The sequence below is a fragment of the Medicago sativa genome, chromosome 2 (genome assembly GCF_051527215.1).
Source record: "Medicago sativa cultivar Bolivia chromosome 2, Bolivia_mono, whole genome shotgun sequence".
In the NCBI taxonomy this organism is placed as follows: domain Eukaryota; kingdom Viridiplantae; phylum Streptophyta; class Magnoliopsida; order Fabales; family Fabaceae; genus Medicago; species Medicago sativa.
This window is the reverse complement of record NC_140750.1, coordinates 6,117,271-6,139,861: the sequence shown is the minus strand read 5'-3', so window position 1 is coordinate 6,139,861 and position 22,591 is coordinate 6,117,271. Positions and strand designations below refer to the sequence as shown.

Sequence of the window (22,591 nt, the reverse complement as noted above, 5' to 3'; positions counted from 1 at the left end):
ATCAAAACCATTAAACCATACTTGTGGTTTTAGTATTCAATACCCCTAAGTTTAATAAAATTAAATTAAATTGAACATTCTTGGGCCAAAAATAAAATAAAATGAACATTATACTATGAAACATATAAAAAGACACAACCAACTATCAAACCATTAAACCATACTTATGGTTTCAGTATTTCATACCCCTAAGTTTGTTTCAATTAATCAAAATTCATAAACATCTTTATAAAGAAATTCACCATAAACTTGATACAAATCCAGAAATTCATAAACTTGATACAAACATTAACAAGAAACTTAACACTAATCCAGACATCCAGAAATTCAATAAAAAAAAACATTAACACTAATCCAGTCCGTTATCGGAGGTTATATATCATGTTGGACGTGCTAGCTTTTGAATCAATTCTTCATAGTATGAAGTTGTTGCCTTCTCCACGTAGTTTCTTTTGCAATTGCTTGAGTTGCTTAATATTGTTGAACAAATTCCAATTCTCAAATCCATAGTTTTTGCAGCCTTGTCATTCTTCCCATGGTTTCTCATTTTACAACTTAGATTCTAAACCAAACAAAGAAATTTGTTAAAAACAGTTCCAAAGCAAATCAACGCTCTGAAACCATTTCCACAGCAAAATGGTTTTCAGAGTAAAATGGTTTTCTATATGATTTTTAAACAAAACATACTATAATAAGAAACAAATCAATAGTATGAAACAATTTCCTGAGACAATTAAGATTAAGTCTATTTCACATACAAGTCAAACCATTAGACAATTAGTTTGGTTTCCCAATTAAACTGATTCATGTCAAGTCTTATCATCTGATGGATTACATGTAAACCATTTCAAATTCAGAGCAAAATAACACATTTTACAACTTAGATTCTAAACCAAACAAAGAAATTGTTAAAAACAGTTCCAAAGCAAATCAACGCTCTGAAACCATTTCCACGGCAAAATGGTTTCAGAGTAAAACTAGCAACAATTATTGATATTATAAACAAAAATAATAATATTAAACTCCTAAAATGAAAAATACCACAAGAACAAAATTTCAGCAATGGAACAACATCTTAAAATGAATTAATACAATAAAAAAATGCAATTTTGGGGAAAAAAAAAGAACCTAACATTGATCATCATCATCAAGAGAAGCTTCATCATCATCAAGATTGGGATCTGCAACTTCAAAACCTGCAATTATCATTCTCCAAAGCATCCAACCGTGCAAGAGCAACCTGGGTGTGGTTGTCGGAGCTAGCAAGTGCGGCGACCATTTTGGAAGCAACTTTTCGTGTTCGGCCTGACGTGCGGCGGTTTGAATTCGAACCATCTTCCTCCATTTCTACTTTCTAGGGTTTCACGAACGCAGAAGCAGAAATGGTGACGATAATTGAAGGTAACTTCAACAACCTCTTATATTCATAGCACAATAACGATAATTGACGGTGGTGGAGATTGATGAACGACGGTGGTGGAAATTGAGTGACGGTGGTGGAGATTGAGTTTCGACGGTGGTGGAGATTGGAGTTTCCCGTTTTGTGCAGTGTGAGTTAACGCGTTTGTGCTTCTGCTTTTTGGCCAGTTTTCTTTTGTTTTCGGGTTTGGGGGGTGTAGGAAGCAATTCTGTTGGGCTACAGGTTAATGGGCTGGACTTATGCATGGTGCATAAGGATTTTCCTTATGCATCATAACCACACCCTGTAGGAAAGTCAAAACAACAAGTATTGAACTTTGCCCAAGATATGGTATGGAAGAAACTAAAAGGATGGAAATGAAACTTTGTATCTTTTGCAGCGAGGGAGGTCCTTATAAAAGTGGTTGTTCAAGTTGTTCCTACTTATGTCATAAATTGTTTAAAGCTTCTAGATAGCTTTTGCGACCACATCGAAAGCATGATTTGTAAATTTTGGTGGTGATGCAAACAAAATGAATAAAAAGTGCATTAAATTGCTTGGAATAATTTATGTGAGGATAAGAATAATGGAAAAATGGTTTTTTGAACTCTAAGAGAGTTCAATCTTGCAATGCTAGTTAAGCAAGGTTGGCGAATTTTGCAGAATGAATAAATCTTATTGAACACATGTTTAAAAGGAAGGTATTTTTCAAGAAATAATTTTCTACGAACATCAATATTATATAACCTAAGATTTACTTGGAGAAGCATCCTACAAGCAAGACACAAAGTTATTGATCATGCCATAATGTGGTAGTTCGATGACCAAAATATTAGAATTTGGAACGATAATTGGCTCACATACCAACATGGTCATAAAGTGTCGTCTATAAAACCATCCAATGGTGAGGTGGAATTCATGGCAGATTTATTGAACGATATTTTCCTCTCATTTGAAGCCCAACTGATAGATAGCTCAAATCCCCATTCATTATAATCGGAGTGATAAATTTGTGTGGTGGGCAAATAAAATTGACAAATTTTCTATGAAATCAGTGTATCATTTTCTGAAGCAAAGGAAACCGTGCATCAATCCAATCAATCTGTTATGCCGCAACACAACGAAGTTTGGTCTAAGCTATGGAAATTACAGACTATATTGAGACATGTTCATTTGATGTGGCGTTTTCGACACCTTATCGGATTATGGTTAGATTGGCTCTTTTTAATAGAGGAATTCAGTGCAGTCCTCTTTGGTGTTTTGGTGACGAGCATAATGAGACTATGGATCATTTTATTTATGGACTGTGAGCAGTTCACAGGTAAGATCTATGTGGTTTGCATCTCATTTAGGCATTAATTTTAGTTGCAATAACAACTCTAATATAAGATTTGAAATTGTTTTACAAAACGTTAGTTTCAAGTAATACTTTTTTTTAAAAAAATAAAAAAAATAAACTAGAACCCTCAAATTGTCAATGGATAGAACTAAACTTGAGACCTAAGCCAACATCATCAGACCAACTCAAGTGAGGAGAAAAAGCAATTGTTATGGAAATGTGAAAAACTGAAATTCATTTCTCTTAAATGTAATTACAGAGTACACGAAGTATTTATAGAAGTACAAAGCTTCTATGTACATGCTAGAGTAACTTGCTTATCAAGTTATTATCAACTTCACTATTATTACTTGCAATGCAATCTATGTCTCTAGCTATATTATTATCATCTTCCTTATTCTCTAACAGTCCCCCACAAGCTGGGACATGGTATATGTCAAGCATTCCCAGCTTGGAAAGTAATGTATGAAATGGTTGAGGAAGTAGAGGCTTTGTGAAGAAATCTGCAAGTTGTTCCTTAGAAGATACGGGCAGAAGCTTCATGATCCCAGCTTGCATCTTCTCTCTAACCAAATGACAGTCAATCTCTAAATGTTTTGTCCTCTCATGGAAGACAGGGTTGGCAGCTATATGAATGGCACTTTGATTGTCACAATAGAGGACAGGAGGCTTGATAAGAGTCACATGCAAATCTTTGAGCAAGAAAAGGATCCATTGAAGCTCACAAGTAGCAGCTCCCAATGCTCTGTACTCTGCTTCAGAAGAAGACCTGGAAACAGTCAATTGTTTCTTGGTTCTCCATGAAATAAGAGATTTTCCAAGATAAAAGCATTGGCCAGAGATTGACCTCCTAGAATCCAGGCACCCTGCCCAATCAGCATCTGAGAAGCCTGAAAGCATCAGAGAAGAATCTCTAGGAAAGAAGAGACCTTGACCAGGACATTTCTTCAAGTATCTCAACACTCTAGTAGCTGCTTGAAAGTGCTTCTCAGTTGGTGAAGAGAGAAACTGGCTGAACTGCTGAGTGGCAAAAGTAATATCTGGCCTGGTATTGGTGAGATAGATCAATCTCCCTATTAATCTTCTGTATGAAGGAACATCATGATAGGGAGAACTAGAATCCTGATGAACTTTGCATGATGGGTCAGAAGGAGTTGAAACAGGTTTGGATCCCAAATAACCAGTATTAGATAGAAGGTCCAAACAATATTTCCTTTGACATAAGGAGATCCCTTGAGTGAATGAGCAACTTCTAAACCAAGAAAATACTTAAGCTGGCCTAAATCTTTGATTTTGAATGCTGCATGTAAAATATTCTTGATGGATTGAAATTCATGCAGAGAAGTACCAGCTATAATCACATCATCCACATACACTAAGAGCACAGTAAAGGAACTGGCATTTTGTTTGATAAACAATGAATGATCAGAGTTTGACTGAGTGTATTGATGTTGAACAAGAAGAGAGGTAAGTTTTTCATACCACTTTCTGCTTGCCTGTTTAAGTCCATAAAGTGACTTCATGAGCTTGCACACCTGGTTTGGTTTAGAAGTTGTGACACCTGGAGGTACAATCATGTAAACATCTTCCTGTAAATCACCATGAAGGAAAGCATTGTTTACATCTAATTGGTGAATGTGCCAATTATTAATGGATGCTAGGGCAATAACAGTTCTCACTGTGGTAAGCTTCGCAACTGGAGAATATGTGTCAAAGTAGTCAAGTCCTTCAATCTGGTTATATCCCTTAGCAACCAATCTTGCTTTGTACCTTTCAATAGTGCCATCTGCATGATGCTTAATTTTGTATATCCACCTGCACCCTATAGGTTTAACATCAGGTGGTAAATCCACCAGTTTCCAAGTACCAGTATTTTCAAGAGCTTTCAGTTCAGCTTGCATGGCCTGCTGCCAACAAATGTGCTTGCTTGCTTCATCATATGTAGTGGGTTCAGATTGAGAATCAATTGACAAAGTGAAGACACATTGAGATGGAGACAAACTGTGGTAAGAAACTGACTCAGAAATGGGATACTTGACAGACAAATCAGAAGAGACATTACTGCAGACATAGTCTTGTAAATGAGATGGAGGATTTGATATTCTAGAGGAGTGTCTGAGAATGGGAGGTGGTGTAGGAGATGATAGTTCATCATGGGAAGGTTCAGGGTCAATGAAAGTGGCAGGAAGGGAAGGTGGAGTATGAACAGGTGGGTTACTTGTGGTGCAAGAATCTGATGCAAAATAGTCCCAAGAGGTGGTAATGGAAGAGGGATTTGAAGGATATGGTAAAATGTGGTCATGATATACAACATTTCTGGAAACATAAATTTCTCTAGAGTTGAGATCCAAAAGGGTTGAGCCTTTGAATCCAACAGAGTAACCTAAAAATATGGATTTTCTGGCTCTTGGAGACAGTTTAGTTCTATGTGCTTGAAGAGTAGTAGAGTAACAAAGAGATCCAAAAACTTTGAAGGAGTCAAGATCAGGTAACTTGTTATGAAGTAATTGGTATGATGATTTATTGTGTAGGTTAGGAGAAGGAACTCTATTAATGATGAAGGTGGCATGTAGGAGAGCATAAGACCAGTAACATGAAGGAAGTTTGGATTGATAAAGGAGAGCTCTACCTACATTAAGAATGTGTTGGTGTTTCCTCTCAACCCTACCATTTTGTTGTGGTTTTCAACACATGACCTATGATGAACAATTCCTTTGGAAGCATAAAAGGAAGAGAGCAAAAATTCAGGTCCATTGTCAGTTCTGATGGTTTTAGGAGTGATTTGAAACTGGTTTTCAATGAGACAAATGAAATTTTTGACATGTTGAGAGACTTCAGACTTGGATTTTAAAAGGACAATCCAAACAAATCTACTATAATCATCTAAAATGGTGAGAAAGTATCTATGATTATTGACAGAAGTGATGGACAAAGGTCCCCAAATATCAAAGTGTAATAGTTGAAATTTACTAGTTGCAGCAGATAAACTTGAGGAAAAGGGCAATTTTCTTTGTTTGGCAAATTGACATATATCACAAGTTGCATGAGAATCAAAAGTAAGACCAGGGTAAATATGAGACATAGATGAAAGCCTCTTATTTGAAACATGACCTAATTTGAAGTGCCGTAAGGCAGAAGCAGGAATGGTATGATTGACATCAACATTATTTATATTGACTTTATTGATTAAAAGAGACTCATAAAATCCTAAGTCTAATCTATAGAGACCTTCAAATTGATTACCCAAACCAATCATCCTCTGGGATTGAAGATCCTGTAAGAAACATTTCTTGTCATGAAATTTGGCATAACAATTCAGGGACTCACAAACTTTAGAGATGGAAATCAAGTTCAAATTGAACAAAGGAGAAAACAAGACATTATCAAGATAAAATTGAGGTGAAAAATGAATGGTACCAGCATGTTCAACTAACACAGAAGTGCCATTAGGTAAATTCACAGGTTTAGGCAAGATTTTGTGATATGAAGTGAACCAGTGTGTGGAAGAGACAATGTGTTCATTGGCTCCTGAATCTAAGAGCCATATATCAGATTTTGAAGTTATGGAACATGAGAATATAGAGGATATACCTGACACAGAGGTGGAAATGACATTATTAGCACTAGAAGGAGAAGCAGATGATGAAGGAAGCAAGTTCACTTGTTGAAGCAGGCTAAGAAGCTGATCATATTTCTCTTGAGAAATACTAGCATTGGATGAAGTAGTATCAGTACTACTTCCTGGTGGTGCTTCAACATTTTCATTGCTACATGAAGCATTAACAGAAGGAGCTGGCTTCTGAAAATTGGGAGGATATCCATGCTTGGCATAGCAGTAATCAACTGTGTGATTACTTCTTCCACAGAAACTGCAATGTCTGGGAGGTTTTGAACTATTAGAGATACCTTTACCCCTCCCTTGAGACTTGTTGCGTGAATCAAAAGCATTAACCAAGGAGAGTGATTCAGTTGCAGAAGAAGCTATAGAGTGATTGTTGCTTTCTTCCTGAACCACCAAAGAATATACCTTGTTAATTGATGGAAGAGGATCCATCATCAAGACTTGAGTCTTAACAACTGCAAACTGATCATTAAGTCCAGTAAGAAACTGAATGACTTGATCTTCAAGTCTGAAATTACGAGCTTCTCTCATGGCAGCACAACGACAAGGATGTGGACAAGTGCAATGTAGCATAGGTCTGTGAGAATTCAATTCTTCCCACAAAGCACGCATTTCAGTGAAATACTCCAATACAGACTTAGATCCTTGCTTCAAGTTGTTGATTGTTGTGCGAAGAGTAGCTATGCGTATTCTATCAGCTTTAGAGAAACGTTCTTTAAGGTCAAGCCAAGCATCAATGGCGGTTTCATGAAAAACCAAGGTTTGCGCAATTTGAGGCGAAACAGAGTTGATAATCCATGATTGAATAAGGTGATTGCATCGTTCCCAGGCATTACGATTCAAATCATCCTCATCAGGAACTTCCATAGAACCATCAACAAACTTCAATTTGTTCTTCGCGCCAAAGGCTCGAATCATGGAACGGCTCCATGCGAGGTAGTTGGATCCATCCAAGAGCGGTGTAACGATAACGGAATTCGGTATCGGTTTGATTATTGTTGCGAGGCATGGTGAAGAACAGAGCAACAAGACGAGACGAGAATTCAAGAAGAAACGAGTTGATTCAAGTATGAATCAGCAAGAATTCAAGAAGAAAAACGAAGAATCTGAAGAAAATCAAGGAAGATTCATGAAGAATCCATGGCGGATCGAAGAAGATGATGAAGAAAGTTGTTGTAACTAACTTTGTAACAAACTTTCTTCATGAAGATGAGAGAGAATGAAAGGCTCTAGATACCATGTTATGGAAATGTGAAAAACTGAAATTCATTTCTCTTAAATGTAATTACAGAGTACACGAAGTATTTATAGAAGTACAAAGCTTCTATGTACATGCTAGAGTAACTTGCTTATCAAGTTATTATCAACTTCACTATTATTACTTGCAATGCAATCTATGTCTCTAGCTATATTATTATCATCTTCCTTATTCTCTAACAGCAATCGTAGTATCCAAAAGAATGTTAGGATTATCCAATTAAATATTGAAGGTTAAAAAAATGTTAAAAGAAACATGTTCATAGCACACATCACAATCCCAGAACATGATTTTCAGTTGCATGTTGCAAAAGGCATACAAACCACCAACAACAACAGTGAAGTAACGTATCAGTCGTTTTCCAATCTTCGCCAATCAATGGAGGTAGAAACTACTTCAAAAATCAAACGCATTAAGCATTTTCCCAACGCTAAATTATGTAACAAGTGCCATAAGTTATTTTTGTTTTAGGGAAGGTAGAAACTACTTCAAAAATCAAACACGATAAGCATTTAAATACAATCTTGAGAATGCATAGCTGCACACAGATGATACTCGTTCACTGAAAAAAATTGATTAACAATTAAGTCCTTAATTTTTTTCTTCCTACGTATACCTTGTATATGAATTGAAGCAAGAGGGATTGGGTATAGTCAACGTAGTTAAGTGTCGCACTAATGTAAATATTTTTGTAAGTGAAATTTTAGCCAAAAGTCTTTATTGTCTTGGAGGCGTGTACACATTTAATTCTCAAGTACCTCAAAAAAAAAAAAATTTAAAATATTATTTTTCTAAAGAAAGATGCACTCTAATGTCCATGAATGAATTAACCAACATCATATTGATCCAAGTGTTAAGAGATTTGACTCTTTAAACAAGTGGTCATGAATTTGATCTTTGACTCTGGAGTCTTAACTATAAAAAGAAGAAGAAAAAAAGGAAGAACCCACAGTTTGTGTCCAACAAACTCCGTTATAGATATTAATCATTGTTAAATTAAAGTGGAAATTTCTTACCTATATAACTTTATAACATGGTACCAAAAATCTCTCAAAAAAAAAAAAGCATGGTACCAAAAAAAAAAAGTTACATTACAACACTTCTCTTGTGTCGCTCACCAATAATAAAACATCAAACTCATATATATTCCATCTAATTCTAAGTTACCTTTAAATTTACTTATCAAAATTTGGATTATATAGGCAAAAACAAAAGCTTAGCTGATCTAATCTAATTTTTGAGCTACTAATATTTTGCAGTTCAAGTGGGACCATACTCTTAAATGTATAATGTAGAAAGAAGGAAACAAGTTAGGAGACACGTAAATAAATTCACCATCGGTTTCTCCAAAACATTTGTTTCAGTTCTGTGATCATCATTTTCACATCAGTTTCTCAGGGAGGCAGAGACACCATGGTTACAGAGGTAATAATTCCATGCTTGACTTGTTTTTTTTCACACAAATAAGAACAAAAATATTCTCACACTATTATGCTTTCTTTCTCCATTTTCTTTTGCCATTCAGCATCTCTTGTCCATACTATTTTGAGCTGGTTTATCAGATGTTTCACTGTTTTGTCAGTGAAAGATCATGACATTTTTTTGGGTCTGTTTAATACTATTCATTCATAAATGTCAATGTTTTTAGACTATATTAATAGTTTAAAGTTGAAAGGAAATTGAACTTTTCTTGTGCCTCTTGCTTTTCTCTATGTGAATGCTTAATTCCTTATGTTATATATGTTAGTAAAACTTATAAGAGGTGAGTGATGAAGTCTTTCATCTCCAATCTATTTCATGAAGATGAATTAATCAGTTTGTAAGGTACAGATTATATGTTTTTCTATCATGTTAGACTGTCGGTAGGCACTCTTGCATGTCAGTTTTTATGAAATAAATTCATCCTAGAATGTGTGTTTTTTATTGATTTTTTAGATAGAAAAATATTATTTTAATTGTTACATTAACATCAGCTAAATTTGTATTTTTCAAATGGATTGATATAAAGAAGAAGAAAAAAAACTGTTTAATAATGTGTACTATTTTTGTATTTTTTTCATTTGGACTATAACATAAAAAAGAAAAGACCCCATTAATGTTCTTTGCTAGGATCATAATAATAGTACTGGTTGCTAATTCAGTAGTCACATGAATTAACATTTCATTAAAATCCATCAGAGTTTTGGTGTGCTGAGCTGAGTTGTTTCTAAGATGTAATGTAACTTGAACTATCATATCAATCCTAATAATATCGACATGTCCTATATTTTTTTATGTAGTACAGAAAATATTGGGGTGAAAAAAATGCTGGTCCTTTATCTAGATGATCATTATTTGACAGTTTTGGTACCTAAGAGTTACATAGCCAGGATAGATTGTTCATTTTGAGCATAAGTAGGAGGGTCCCTCAATCATATAGTAAATTTTTATCTTACCATTGTCTATATTTATATAAATACATTGATAGGTCTAAGTGAGCTTCACTTTATGTGGGCCAAATCCAAAGTAGGAGGGAACTAAATAACAAATTATTTTAGATGTACAGCAGGAGTGATCTGAAAAATATCTAGTTGAATGATTGGATTTTTCAAACTTGTATTAAACACTAATCATTTTCTAATTGTTAAGGGCTGATTCTTTATCCACATACATGCATATTTATTGAAATTGTTAATGTATTTTGTATTGCTTAAAACAATTGCTGTCATGTCTTCTCAGAATGATGAAATGGTTATTGGATGGCCACTTGGTCTTAGCTTCTTGAATATGAGACTTAGAGTTGTGGAAGCTTCTTCAGTGAAACCATATCAATTGCACATGCCATCCACTAGTTTCTCTTCATTTTCAACCTCTAACCTTGATACTGAGGTGTTGTGTTCTTATTCCTTTCTCAACTTTGGTTTGACATAATGCTATAAAATGAATACCACTTAGTAACATAAACACTATATGTTGATAACATTAATGATTTAATTTCACCTCCAACTGTCCAAGGAAATGTACTTCTTGTAAAGTGACTATTAACAACTTATAGGCGGGTTCTACCATGGACCACAATGGACCGGTACTTAAAAATCACTTGAAGCTATAACGAGTCATCGATGACGCTCTCGAGAAGTAGATGTTCACGATCCTCCTTTTTCTTACGGCTGAGTCAATGACCTGATAAATGTCAATTCAACAAAAACAAGGAAAAACAAATATGAATTCGTTTTCCATTGTTTTTGTCGAACCAACACCAATCAAGCTATTATCTCATCCATGAAGAGATAAAGATGATCGTCCTTCTACTTTCAGAAGGCAACATTTGTCGTCGTTAGAGTTTCAAAAGATTTTCAAATACCCGTCTACGGTGGAGACTTCAAAAAATATGTTATTTTCACTTTTATGTGCAAGTCTATGAACATTTTATGTTTTATTTATATGCTTGTATAAGCTTGTCTCTAGCTTACAATTTATTCTACTTCTTCTTCTGTTGTTACAACCAGTCTACAGCATCTTTCTTCAAAGACAACAGTGTATCCCTTGCACAGCTGATTGGATTTAGATCAGGTGACAGAGAACGCATGTACTTCCCCAACTCATTAAGGTTTGAAGAAAAAAACAAGAAATTACAGAAGGGTTCTTGTTCTCATGACTCCAAAGTACAAGGGAGGGACATGTCTAGAGTCATATGCATACCCGTACTTCTTGATACACTGCTAAAGTTTAGGAACAGTAAGAAGAGTTCAAGGAACAAGGATGATATGATTAATACGTTTGAGACTAGAAATTCATAATTCAGATGTTGCTCCTAGGCAAAATTCACTGCAGATTTCTGGTCATTTCAGCTTGATTTTGTCACATATTTATCCGTTGTAACTCTCTCAGGTTCCTTGCAACTTGGATTTAGTTCATATATATGGTAATGGCCTTATGGAGTATATATATGGCTCTTATTTTTCCTTTTTGACCTATTTTTCTTAGAATTTAATTGGTATTACATGATACATTGTTATTAACTTATCTTAAAAGTTTGGTAAATTGACAATTAATCATGATCGTCATATTATTAAAAATGTGTAACATTATCATAATTACTTTACAAGTTAAACATAAGATGATTTATAATTTGTTGACAGCAAATTGTAAATCAAAATCAAACTATTTTACTCGAGTATACTGTCCTATAGTCTCTATTTTGTGCTCTTTGTTGTTCCATCAAAGTAGAATAAATTGAAGGTCTTGTTAACAAGTGTCTTAAGAGCATTTGGTTAAATAATCAAGTTTAAGCTTGACTTGAACGATATTTGACCAGACTTACTTACTTTTAGTCAAACTTTGAATTTTCATTACACGTTTTCTATTTCGGAGGGTGAAGACAAAAAAAAATTACTCAATAAGCATTTATCATGTATACACACACAAACATTCTTTCAAAAAAAAAAAAAAATGTATACACACACAAACATGAAAAGAGAAGAAAGGTATTACATGCGTCTCCACATATTAAATATCCATGACATCTTTTATCATCTAATTTGCACTTACGAGATCATATAAACTTCATTCATAAAATTGAAGTAATGATACTAGTAAACTTATTAGTATTAACTCTTTCAAACATTTAAATAGTTAAATAGGTATTATGTCATGAGTTAAATCAAAATTCATAAAATTCATAAAATAGAGTAGAGCATTCAAGATGTTAAACAAATTTGACAATTTCTATCATACAAATGATCTTATTATGGTCATTGTTGATTCCATTTCAGTTTTTATTTGAAAACACATGAAAAATACACATTTAATCTCAACGGTAGCTAACGAGCATTCAGGAGGAAAGAAAGTAAATGAAGTCGATCGGTAGTTTTTTGAAGAGGCAAGTCGATCGGTAGTTAACTACCGTTAGAGCTAAATGTGTAATTTTCATATGTTTTCAAGTAAAAACTGAAGTGGAAACAGCAATTTTCTCTTATTATTGGGCTCATATGAGCCCAATAAAATAATCCAAGCCCATAACCTATTGTCTCCTCCTTCCCAAAACCCTATAGGAATCAAAAAAGAAGAAACAAAAAAACCCACCATAACCTCCGGTGTTCGTCCCTAACGATGTCAGCCGCCAGATGCTTCCTTCGCTCCGCCGCTTCTCGCGCCAACCTGGCTGCCGGAGCCAAACCTAGACCTGCATGCTCAATGTTTCGGATCCCAAAACAAACCTCAATTTCCAATCGCATTTCAAGGTAACAACGTTCAATTTCAACATCAAATCCTAATAATAGTTTACTCGAATTTGATAAAAAAAAAAAAAAAAATTGTTGTGTAGATTGCCAGTGGAGATGAGTTCCGGCGTCGAATCTTTGCTTCCATATCACACTGCAACAGCTTCTGCATTGCTCACTTCAATGCTTTCAGTTTCTCGCCACTCTTACGGCTGGACTCCGGAAGGTATATGATTTCCTTGCCTCAATTATTGTTTAACTATCATCGCCGATTTTGCGCTTGTTTGGTTGCTTATAATTGCTTTTTTCAAGTGGGAGTCAGAAATCGAAAAACGTGTTCTTCTCATGATAAAATTTATCAAATGCTGAAATTGGACTGTGACTGTTCAATTAAGCTTGGAATAAAGTTTGGATAGACTTTACATGGTGACTCTAGGGCTTGTTTGGATTGACTTATTTAAGCTTATATACTAATGTAAGCACGTGTGACACTATTTAGGGGCCGTTTGGAATAGCTTATTTTCCAGCTTATGCAAATAAATAAGTTGTTGTGTTAATTCATAAGTTCTCGGTAACGAAAATTGTATCTCCATAAGCTGTTTTTTCATCAACTACCTTGACAAGATTATGAATAATACATAAAAGCTTATTTATTTGCACAAGCTCAAACATAAGCCAATTCAAACGGGCTCTTAAACTTATGAGAACAGCTTATGCTATATTCATAAGCTGTTTTCAACATATTTCCATAAGCTCTCGAGGATAGCTTATGAAAACAACTTATAGATTATACCGAAACAATTTGACTTTATTTTATCTTGTGTTATGGAAATAGCTTATTCATAAGCCCTTATGCTTTAAGCTGCAAAATAAGTTGTTTATCCAAACGGGGTCCTAATTGTCTGTGTGTTTTCCCCCCTTCATTTGGTAGAAGATTTAGTGTCTAGAATATGGGGGGTAAAATATTTTTGTTTGTCCTCTTTATTACTTAATAATGAAATTAATCAGACATGTAGAAGTTTCCGTAAAAATGAATTTTTGATACACTATTAAAGTCAGTCAAGTGCTTTCATAATGACACAATGAAATATTGCTGTAATAGCTTACGTTTTTTATCCTCTTATTGGCTTAGGCCTTTTTTCGTATTGATATAAATATTAACCTTGTTGGCTCCATCTTTGTTTGTTTTACTTTTTCAATTGTACCTTTTTTGGATGGGGAGGGAAAGTCTGTGTCATTGAGAAAATGTAGGGTTTGGGTGCATATGACCAACTATTTTTATTGTTCAAACATTATCAACTTTTTTTCCTTTGAATTAGGGTCTTTCTCTTGCTCTCACAATGAAAGGATGTTATTTTTTCCCCTTTGTAGGGCAAGAGAAGACTAGATGAAGAGCGAGCATCAAAGATGGTGTGACATGGATTTATTTCAAATTTTAGGTTTTGAAGCATTGAGAACTTGTCATCCGTAGATTAGCGAGAGAATGAAATTTCCAAATTGAATGTAAAATTGGATTTTGAACACCATATCTCGTAAAAACTGATGTGTGGCTATGGTGGAATTTAATGGTATTTCTTAGTAACTTCCCAATCACAATAATTTGTCAGTAACTACTTATTTTACAAAGTGCTGTCATTTTGAGCTATTGAGCAATTCACCTCTCCCTCTGTCTCCTTCCTTCTCCCTTATAAGATCCATTATGGATTGTGTTATTTAGTGCTTTCCATATTTCAAAATGCCTAGACCTCTTTATATAAATGAACATTCGCTTAGAGATAATCATCTGAAGACCATACTGATTGATTGTATTCACTCAGATTGCAATGATGATGTATGATGAATGACAAGAGGGTTCGGGCAAAGTTTTATGTAGGTGCGCTCTGAATAAGGTGTTCAAATATTTTTTTCTTTTGGGATTTTGAATTGTTCATATAAGCTGTGATGTCAATGAGCATTTGCTGAGAATATACGAAAGACACTAAATTAGCAACAATCAATGTCGACTGTATCATTTGTAGACTGATTTCCAGATACAATTTGTATGATCACTGCATTTTGGTTTTGTATTCAAGCTTGACGGATTTATTGTATGTTGTGTATTGCAATGGGAGTGCAGATGCATACAGTATAAGAATATTGATCTTAACACACTTAATGTTAATGGTCCATCGAATTTGTGACTAACCTCAATGCAAAGTGATTGCTATGTCCTTCCGAAAAATTTTATTTGATGCAGTGAAAAAACATTAATATGATGTTGCAATGTTAAACTTGTAATTGCCTGTTTAATATTCATCTGAGTTTTAATTCTTGTTGACTAAGATACTGATAATATAACCTTAAGCAAGATTCCGGATGCTATAGTTTTTTGCCTTATTTTGAACTTTTCAAATTGTTCTCTGTAAAAGGAACAATGTGTTCAAATCAAATCCTTCTATTTTTATGCTGCCACCCCAAAGCATTTTATATATTTGCTCATTCTTTGTGCAACACCCTATTTTGACATGGCTGTTTTCTTGTTTAGGCTCGTGATCACATTTTGGGGCTTGGGGACTACCCATGTAATGTTTCTGTCATTTCAACTTGATTTGCATCGATAGATTAAGTTTTGTATCTATAAACGATTTGCAATTTATAAAATTACAATTGTACGTTACTATGATCTTGTAATTATGTTGGTCATTTGATTCTGATTATGTGTGGTAGTGTATGGTTTAAGTTTCTTAAATTGTTTCCTTTTTGCATTCTAGATGGATGATTGCTGTTATTCGGTGCGGTTCATTGCGCGTACTTTCTGTGGATTTCAGTTTACTTGTTGGGCCTTCTTAGAGGATTTTCTCATAGGTTGAATGTAAAATCTCAAGAATTAAATTGTACAAGCATCCAAAGCTGGTGGCATGCTTAGGTACGATTGTTATTTTATTAAATCTCCACTGCAAACATTTCTCCCCTGCAAATTACAACGATTTATTTCACCCTGACGATTGAAAAGAGTTTATTGCTTGATTTTTGGACTTGATGCGCTGGTTTTAGATGAGGTACAAGTACACTTTAGACTAGTAGCTTATCCAGATGAAGTATATGTTTGTTTTGACGGTACCTTAAGTGTGAACACGCGATGAGTTAAGCTATAAATTGTATTACTTCTATGGTGTCGATGAGTCAAACTCACTCCCAAACATGCGCTATTACAAGCAGTGAATTTTCCCTATAAAAGTTTGTTGGCGTATACTCAAGAACGAAGTAAAACACACCAGACCGTCTAGAAAAAACATAAAGCACATCAGGTGTGCTAAGCAAATGCTAGTCTACCACGTCGCACCAATCTTCTCCTTCCTGTCGTTTTACAATTTTTACGAAACTAGCATTGAACTATAAGCCTTACTTAGCATCAAATGTGTGACCAATATGGTTCCTAGCATATCATGCAATTTAAATGAAACAAAGTAACAAACTCGTTAATAAACAATACCTTCATTTGTGAACAAAATTCTTACATTTGCGAAAACATTGTCACGATCTCATTGTAATGTGTATTTTTTTTTTGAAAGGCTCGTTGTAATGTGTATTGATTATTAAACAATGCGGGTCGCTTATGCTAGTTTATATGTAAAAAAGAGGGTTGTCTATTTAACCTATCACTTGTGTTTACTTTTAGAGCTTAAACAAGAGGAGTGATTGCGGTTATTAAATTGAAAAGCAGTCAATAAGACACTTAGACTTTTTCTCAAGTCACACCTATATTCAATTTCCACATAGAATAACTGGATTTTTTTTAAGAAGGTCAATTAGCCCGCCTAAATTGAAGAATAACCGGATCTTATTTCACGCTTTTAATCATTTTCACTGAATAATCGCCATACAATTTGTAATTTATTCCATTTTAAGATATTTCAATTGTTTTATGATTTATTATTTTTCTTGTAATGCAACTCCAAATTTATTTATTTTTAAAGAGTAAAATTTAAAATATAAACCACATTGGGTTAAAACATTGAACCATAATGGTAAGAAAATCAAACCCGATGAAAAAATTCTTTGAAAAAAGAAAATTCACCTAAATCGGCCAATTCTTTTGCAAACACTATCATTATTTTCCATTTACTTTTATACATTTAAGATTTTTTGCATTTAGGATCATTTTAAGTTTTAAAGTGGTCAACGAGTTTGTTGAGCTTGGTTGAGAATGATGCAGGATGACTCTCTTGAAGGAGTTGAAGGTGATGGTCACTGCTCAGTCAGGAAGGGGAATGGAGCAATAAAAAAGAAACGGAATCAAATGTTGTTCAAGGTTTGCACGATGTCATGAACTGCTGAATGCAGTGTGGAAGGGACGACTAATGCTATTAAAAAAAAATTGAAATAAAAACACAATTTGAAAGATCGATTACAAATGGTTGAATTTTAGACCAGGTGCATGTTAGAGGCACCATGTATTTTTAGCTAAAATGGAGTATTAAACCCTTGAAATTTTAAAGTTGATGTCAATCAGTTTACTTAATACTGCTGGCAGTGAGCAAATATGCATTTCTATCATGCCAAGTGAGAGAAAAAGGCAACAATATGCCTTTCAAATTAGCCAAATAAGACAAAATCCAAGGCATGGATGAGTAGAAATTATTAAAGATGTGAAGGTATAAGCAAAAAAGACAGGACAACTTAAACAAGCTTTTGCTGTTGCAGCTGTAGTCAGAGACTCACTAATGGATTCCTACAAATCTAACAGTCCCTACAACTGCAGCACCATACTACAATTGTGGAAGATCCAATTTTCTGTGTACTCGTGTTAAGGTGGCTGGTTGGGATCCCTTGATAGTTAAGGGATTAAAAAGGACGACGATAACATAAACATAAGCCAATATAGACATTTTTATGTCAATATTATTTCTGGTAAACCAATTTGAACATTCTCAATTCTTGTGATTAGGAGGATTCCAATCCAACTCTCTGTGTATATGCTTATAATTGCAAGACAATGGACTATAAAATTTGGAGAAACATATTGATGACAATCATTTCAGCACTATCATATTTTCTCAAGTGGATACACTTATAGATAGCAAATATTGATCGCTTAACATTGTTCAAGTAACATAAACTTAATCCTAAAATGAAGTCAAGCATGTTAAAAGGAAAATCCAGTCTAATTAAAGTGAAAATGTATACACCAGTTAAGTTTTGCCATATCAGCACAAACAAAAGATAGGTCGTTGCCCTCTTTAACTATGAATTACTCTTCAACTGCGTTCACCAATTCATATTCAATGAGAGATAGGTTGTTATCCTCTTTAACAACGAACTCTGCAGGGTCAGTGACCTCAATGCGCCCCCATTTGTCAACGGCCAGCCTCATTGATCCCTTAAACATGTCAATCTTTGCATTGCGAATGATTACTGTATTTCCAGCCTTCATAAGCTCAACTGCAATGAAACAAAATCACGCATTCTAATCACATAAGTTTGTTCCTTATACTGATTAGTCCTAATATCCAATCAATAAAAACATATCTTAGACGACTTCCACTAAAAGAAACTATTGATGTTGCAGGGCGTCGCAGTCGATTGCAAATTGTGGTTAGTGAGACCACTTATATGCAAATGCTTGTGCATAAGGAGTGTAATCCCCACGAAGAAAATAAACTACAAGCCTACTTGGATAAACAACTTATTCTACAGCTTATAGTATAACCATGTAAGTGGCGCGCTTAAGAATAAGCTATTTCTACAACATGGTAATATAAAGGCGAACTGTTTTTGTATGATCTGAAGTTGTTTTCATAAGCTATCCTATAGATGTTATGGAAATAAGCAGAAAGCAGCTTGTGAACATGTCATGAACTATGTTCATAAATTCTCCCAAATAGTGTCACAAGTGTTTATGTAAGTAGATAAACTCAATTAAGCCAATCCAAACAACCCTACTTACTCAAGGATTTGCTCCCTGAAGGAATGATTGAGAATGAAAATAATCCTACTCCCATTTTCCTTCCTCTCTAAACTCATGAGACATGGTATCTCCATTTTTATCCCCTAAAGCCCAACCAATGAATCATAAGTTTCATAAAACGCTTATTTGTGAAAAAATTCCTTCCTCTCTAAACTCTTAATAAAATCAACATAGAAAGAAATAGTCAGGTCTTCATTACCAGTACATAAAGAGCTAAAAATTAGTCAAAATAATCAACAAAATTTTTGTTGCATAAAAATGCTGATAAAAAGGGGATCTAAAAATAAACATTGGATCGATACTATGAATGACAAAAGCATGTTAGATCCGAGTAACAACACCAAAATGGGTGTAACAATCACCAACTAAGAACCTTATGAACACTAATTTAGATTTTGGATATAAAATAAGAAACCTAATCTCAAAAAATGTAGATCGAAATGAAAAAGCCCCAAATGAAGAAGAAAAAAAAAATCAAAATTTAGACAAATAAAACACGACCCACGAGAACAGTTATCATTTTTAAGAATGGGTAATCAAAGTAACATAGAAAGAAGTGAAAAAGAACCTTGTTCATTGCGAGCGGTGAAAATGATGGTACCAGTTTCATCACCGATGAGACACTCAGAGATAAGAGTAGGACGAACAATACCACGAGAAGATGAAGAAGGTCTTGTTCCTCCACCTTTTTGCAGAACAGTTTCGGAGGTTAAAACCTTAGCAATCAAAGTGTGTCCGTTTGTTCCTGGTTTCATCTGATCCACTTTTGTGAAAGTGGGTTTTCTCTTTGCGGGTTTGGTTCCATCTTCATGTGAAACAACATTCGATGATGCCATTGTTTTGTTTTTCAGTTTTTTCTTTGTCTTTGTCTTTGATTTGATAACAAACAAACGCAAGAAAGTTTCTGTATTTAAATGAATTTTCACAATAACAACTACTGATACTGTCTTCTCAGTTCTCACAGATTGATGCGTTTTTCTTTTGGTAAGTTTTATTTATTACAAAATTAATGAAATCTATATCTATTGGACCTCTCAAGCGACATCGTTTAGTTTACTAACCAATTATCACATGCCACGTAGCATTTCTTAAACGAGTGTTTCAACTTTAATTATCTATATAGTTAACATGGTATCAGAGTCGAGTTAAAGGTTGTAATGTGAAAACTGGACCAGGCTCGCGCTGGGCGTGAGGGTGTTTGTTGAAGTTGTTTGTAGTTTGTGTTTTAATCACACATTGCTCAGATTCCTGGATTGTTGAGTGTGTAAATATGTTAAATTACCCTCGTCCTTTGAACTAACTTCTAAGATGAGATCCAAGCCTATTTAACATGGTATCGAGAACATGGTTTGATCCTCCTTGAATTGTTTGTTGCTTTCGCTATTGAGTTTCCAAAAGTTTGAAATGTTGTGTGATTGAATTGGTTTAAATTTTAATAATGGTCTTTTGGAATTTTTGTTGGTCATTTTTTATAGTGATGGTTCTTGGAGCTCTCTATGACGATAACTCACGTCAGTTGTTGCTCTCCACTCGTTCTGCTACCAGCTAACTTGTTTTATTTTATAGGTTAATTTGTAACAATCTTTATAACTTAGTAAGCTTTAACTTGAAGGGTAGTGTTAGAAGTTTATATTATTTAGTATGTTTTTCGTATTTGGTCTGACAAACTCACAATGATTCTTGTTGATGCATCATAAGTTTAAAGGTACGTGTTAGATAATAAAGCATTGTATTTAAGTTATTGACCATTTATATTACTGAGTTAGTCGTCCATTATGTTATATATATATATATATATATATATATATATATATATATATATATATATATATATATATATATGGGATTTGCTGGAACACACCCACTAGTTTTTATGTGGGAGTGTTTTAGCAAAGCTACACCTTAGGGTGTATTTAACCACTTTTTAGTTATTTACTTGCTAAAATACTCCTTCTAATAAATAAGTGGGTGTATCCTAGCAAATGCCTGTAGGATTTGCTAGAACACACCCACTTGTTTTTGTTAGGAGCAATGATATTCTAACAACCAAAAATCAACAACTTTTGTGACAACCACCAATTTTCAAAGGAAAAGTAGATAGTGACACGGAAACCAAAGCAATAGAGAGAGAGAAAGTAAAAAGATAATGTGAGTATGAGAGATAAAGTTGTCACATAGGCTGTCACAAAATGGTTGTTAGAATATCATTTCTCTTTTGTTAGAAGGTGTGTTATAGCAGCATACACCTTAAGGTGTATTTATTAACTTTTTAGTTATAACTTTCTAAAACACTCCCACATAAAAACTAGTGGGTGTGTTCTAGCAAACCCCATATATATATATATATGAGTTAGGATCTGTTGACACCAGGCGTCAACGAAATCGTTGACACCAAATCTCATCCATTAAATTGATTTAATCTAAAAGCTATTAATTATTCACTTAAAAGTGCACGGTGATATCAAATTTATTATCCACACCTTAGTAACTTTTTTCTTTTCCTCATTCTTTCTCTCGCCATATACAATTAAAACAATTTCTTCTCCTGGATCTCAAATTCTACACGGCCATCTCCTTAATTGGCTACTTCCTCAATTTAAATCAAAGGGTTTTCTATATCTATCATAAGTCATGGGTTCAGTCTTTCATATATCCATTTGTTTTGAATGATACACACCTATAATAATTTCATTTTTATTTGCGATCAATTTCATAAATTTTATAGAAATTTGGTTTTTACAAAAGGGGATATGTCTGCATAAAGTTTGTGATTCATATGGGAGAATTAACCATTGCAGAATCAAGGTGAAGAAAGCATACCGATGATTGGGATTCGATTGAAAAAAAAAGTATGGAATGGAACAGGATTTGCTAAATAATACTCACATGAGTTAATTTTAAAAACTATTATTAGCCATTGATTAGAAAAGATAGATGGTTGAGATTTGGTGTCAACGATTTCGTTGACACCTGGTGTCAACGGATCCTAACTCTATATATATATATATATATATATATATATAGGGAGCCCCTAATATGGACCCCTTATTTTAAGGTCTACCCATGGTCCTTAGAGGATGACCTACAATAGTGGGTAAATGTACGCTTCTTTCTTTTACTTTTCTTCCCTAACACACTTAACAACATGCGCAGCTTTTTGTGCTATTTTGGTGGTCTTGTTTTATGAACGTGAAGCCTTCTAGATTTTTTTTTTTTAGGCAAATCATTAGTTCAATATTTTTTATAACAACAACATTGTGGAAGTTCATCCCTCGAAAATAGTCTTTCCAATTTCAAACAGCTTGTGGGTAAAGAACAAGATTCATAGATTGTGAGGATACTACATTTTCTCGCCTTATTCAGATTTATTGCACTATCATCCAATGTTTCAGAAATTAACAATAAAAAAGGAAGAAAGTTAGCTAAAGATGAGAAAGAAAAGGATAGGGATGAAAGACGACGGACCAGGTCTGAGTGAGGGAATGAGACAAATCCAGAACATCGGTTGTATAAACATTAATAATAACTAGTTCTTACTAGTAATTAAATTAAACAACGGTGGGGGATGTTTGAAATTGGTGGGGTTTGAGACAGTGATGAATAGTGTCGGCATAATCTCTAGTTGTATAAACTATAAACATCACTAATAATTACTCGTTCTTTGCTGGTTTTTATTTTTTAGCATTCAACACAATTTTCAGCTTGGTAAAAGAATTTGCAGAAACATTGGAGTTATTATTTTTGCTTGACAGAATCTTTGTAATTATAAGAATTTTTTTTTAATATTTTTCTTATTAATTCTTGAGTCATTATCCAACTGCTGGA

General features: G+C 34.1%; 3 protein-coding genes across 13 annotated transcripts; 2 read left to right on the top strand and 1 right to left on the bottom strand.

Annotated features, from left to right (window-relative positions):
• Positions 1-8,895: 8,895 nt before the first annotated feature.
• LOC146943956 (uncharacterized) lies at positions 8,896-11,543 on the top strand. The gene is made up of 3 exons (XM_085742297.1): positions 8,896-9,043; positions 10,337-10,486; positions 11,107-11,543. Exons 1-3 carry the CDS (start codon positions 9,032-9,034, stop codon positions 11,395-11,397), a joined length of 453 nt encoding a protein of 150 aa, XP_085598423.1. The 5' UTR covers positions 8,896-9,031; the 3' UTR covers positions 11,398-11,543.
• Positions 11,544-12,650: 1,107 nt separating this feature from the next.
• LOC146943955 (protein NUCLEAR FUSION DEFECTIVE 6, mitochondrial-like) lies at positions 12,651-15,800 on the top strand. 11 transcript variants are annotated; one of them, XR_015025789.1, is made up of 5 exons: positions 12,651-12,840; positions 12,924-13,045; positions 14,637-14,692; positions 15,344-15,380; positions 15,570-15,800. XR_015025789.1 is itself a non-coding variant. In XM_085742295.1 (4 exons), exons 1-3 carry the CDS (start codon positions 12,710-12,712, stop codon positions 15,349-15,351), a joined length of 261 nt encoding a protein of 86 aa, XP_085598421.1. In that variant the 5' UTR covers positions 12,651-12,709; the 3' UTR covers positions 15,352-15,380; positions 15,570-15,800. The 11 variants fall into 11 exon arrangements, 7 of the variants coding, with proteins under 7 accessions (XP_085598421.1, XP_085598419.1, XP_085598418.1 ...); XR_015025787.1 differs by having other exon boundaries at positions 14,637-14,708; XR_015025788.1 differs by lacking the exon at positions 15,344-15,380 and having other exon boundaries at positions 14,637-14,708.
• Positions 15,801-17,807: 2,007 nt separating this feature from the next.
• On the bottom strand, positions 17,808-19,721 carry LOC146943954 (Nucleic acid-binding, OB-fold-like protein). Its single transcript, XM_085742288.1, has 2 exons — positions 19,335-19,721; positions 17,808-18,240 (listed from the first exon to the last, which is right to left on the bottom strand). The coding sequence occupies exons 1-2, from the start codon at positions 19,600-19,602 to the stop codon at positions 18,050-18,052; spliced, it is 459 nt and encodes a 152-aa protein (XP_085598414.1). The 5' UTR covers positions 19,603-19,721; the 3' UTR covers positions 17,808-18,049.
• Between the last annotated feature and the right edge of the window lie 2,870 nt (positions 19,722-22,591).

What these genes read in the sequence shown, in the direction of transcription:
- LOC146943956 (XM_085742297.1), top strand. An exon ending in CCTCTAACCTTGATACTGAG is followed by an intron (nt 10,487 to 11,106) that starts GTGTTGTGTTCT and finishes TGTTACAACCAG; the next exon opens with TCTACAGCATCTTTCTTCAA.
- LOC146943955 (XM_085742293.1), top strand. Translation starts at nt 12,710, where the DNA reads ATGTCAGCCGCCAGATGCTTCCTTCGCTCCGCCGCTTCTCGCGCCAAC. An exon ending in ATTTCCAATCGCATTTCAAG is followed by an intron (nt 12,841 to 12,923) that starts GTAACAACGTTC and finishes ATTGTTGTGTAG; the next exon opens with ATTGCCAGTGGAGATGAGTT. An exon ending in TTACGGCTGGACTCCGGAAG is followed by an intron (nt 13,046 to 14,636) that starts GTATATGATTTC and finishes GTATTCACTCAG; the next exon opens with ATTGCAATGATGATGTATGA.
- LOC146943954 (XM_085742288.1), bottom strand. Translation starts at nt 19,602, where the DNA reads ATGGCATCATCGAATGTTGTTTCACATGAAGATGGAACCAAACCCGCA. An exon ending in CACCGCTCGCAATGAACAAG is followed by an intron (nt 18,241 to 19,334) that starts GTTCTTTTTCAC and finishes GTTTCATTGCAG; the next exon opens with TTGAGCTTATGAAGGCTGGA.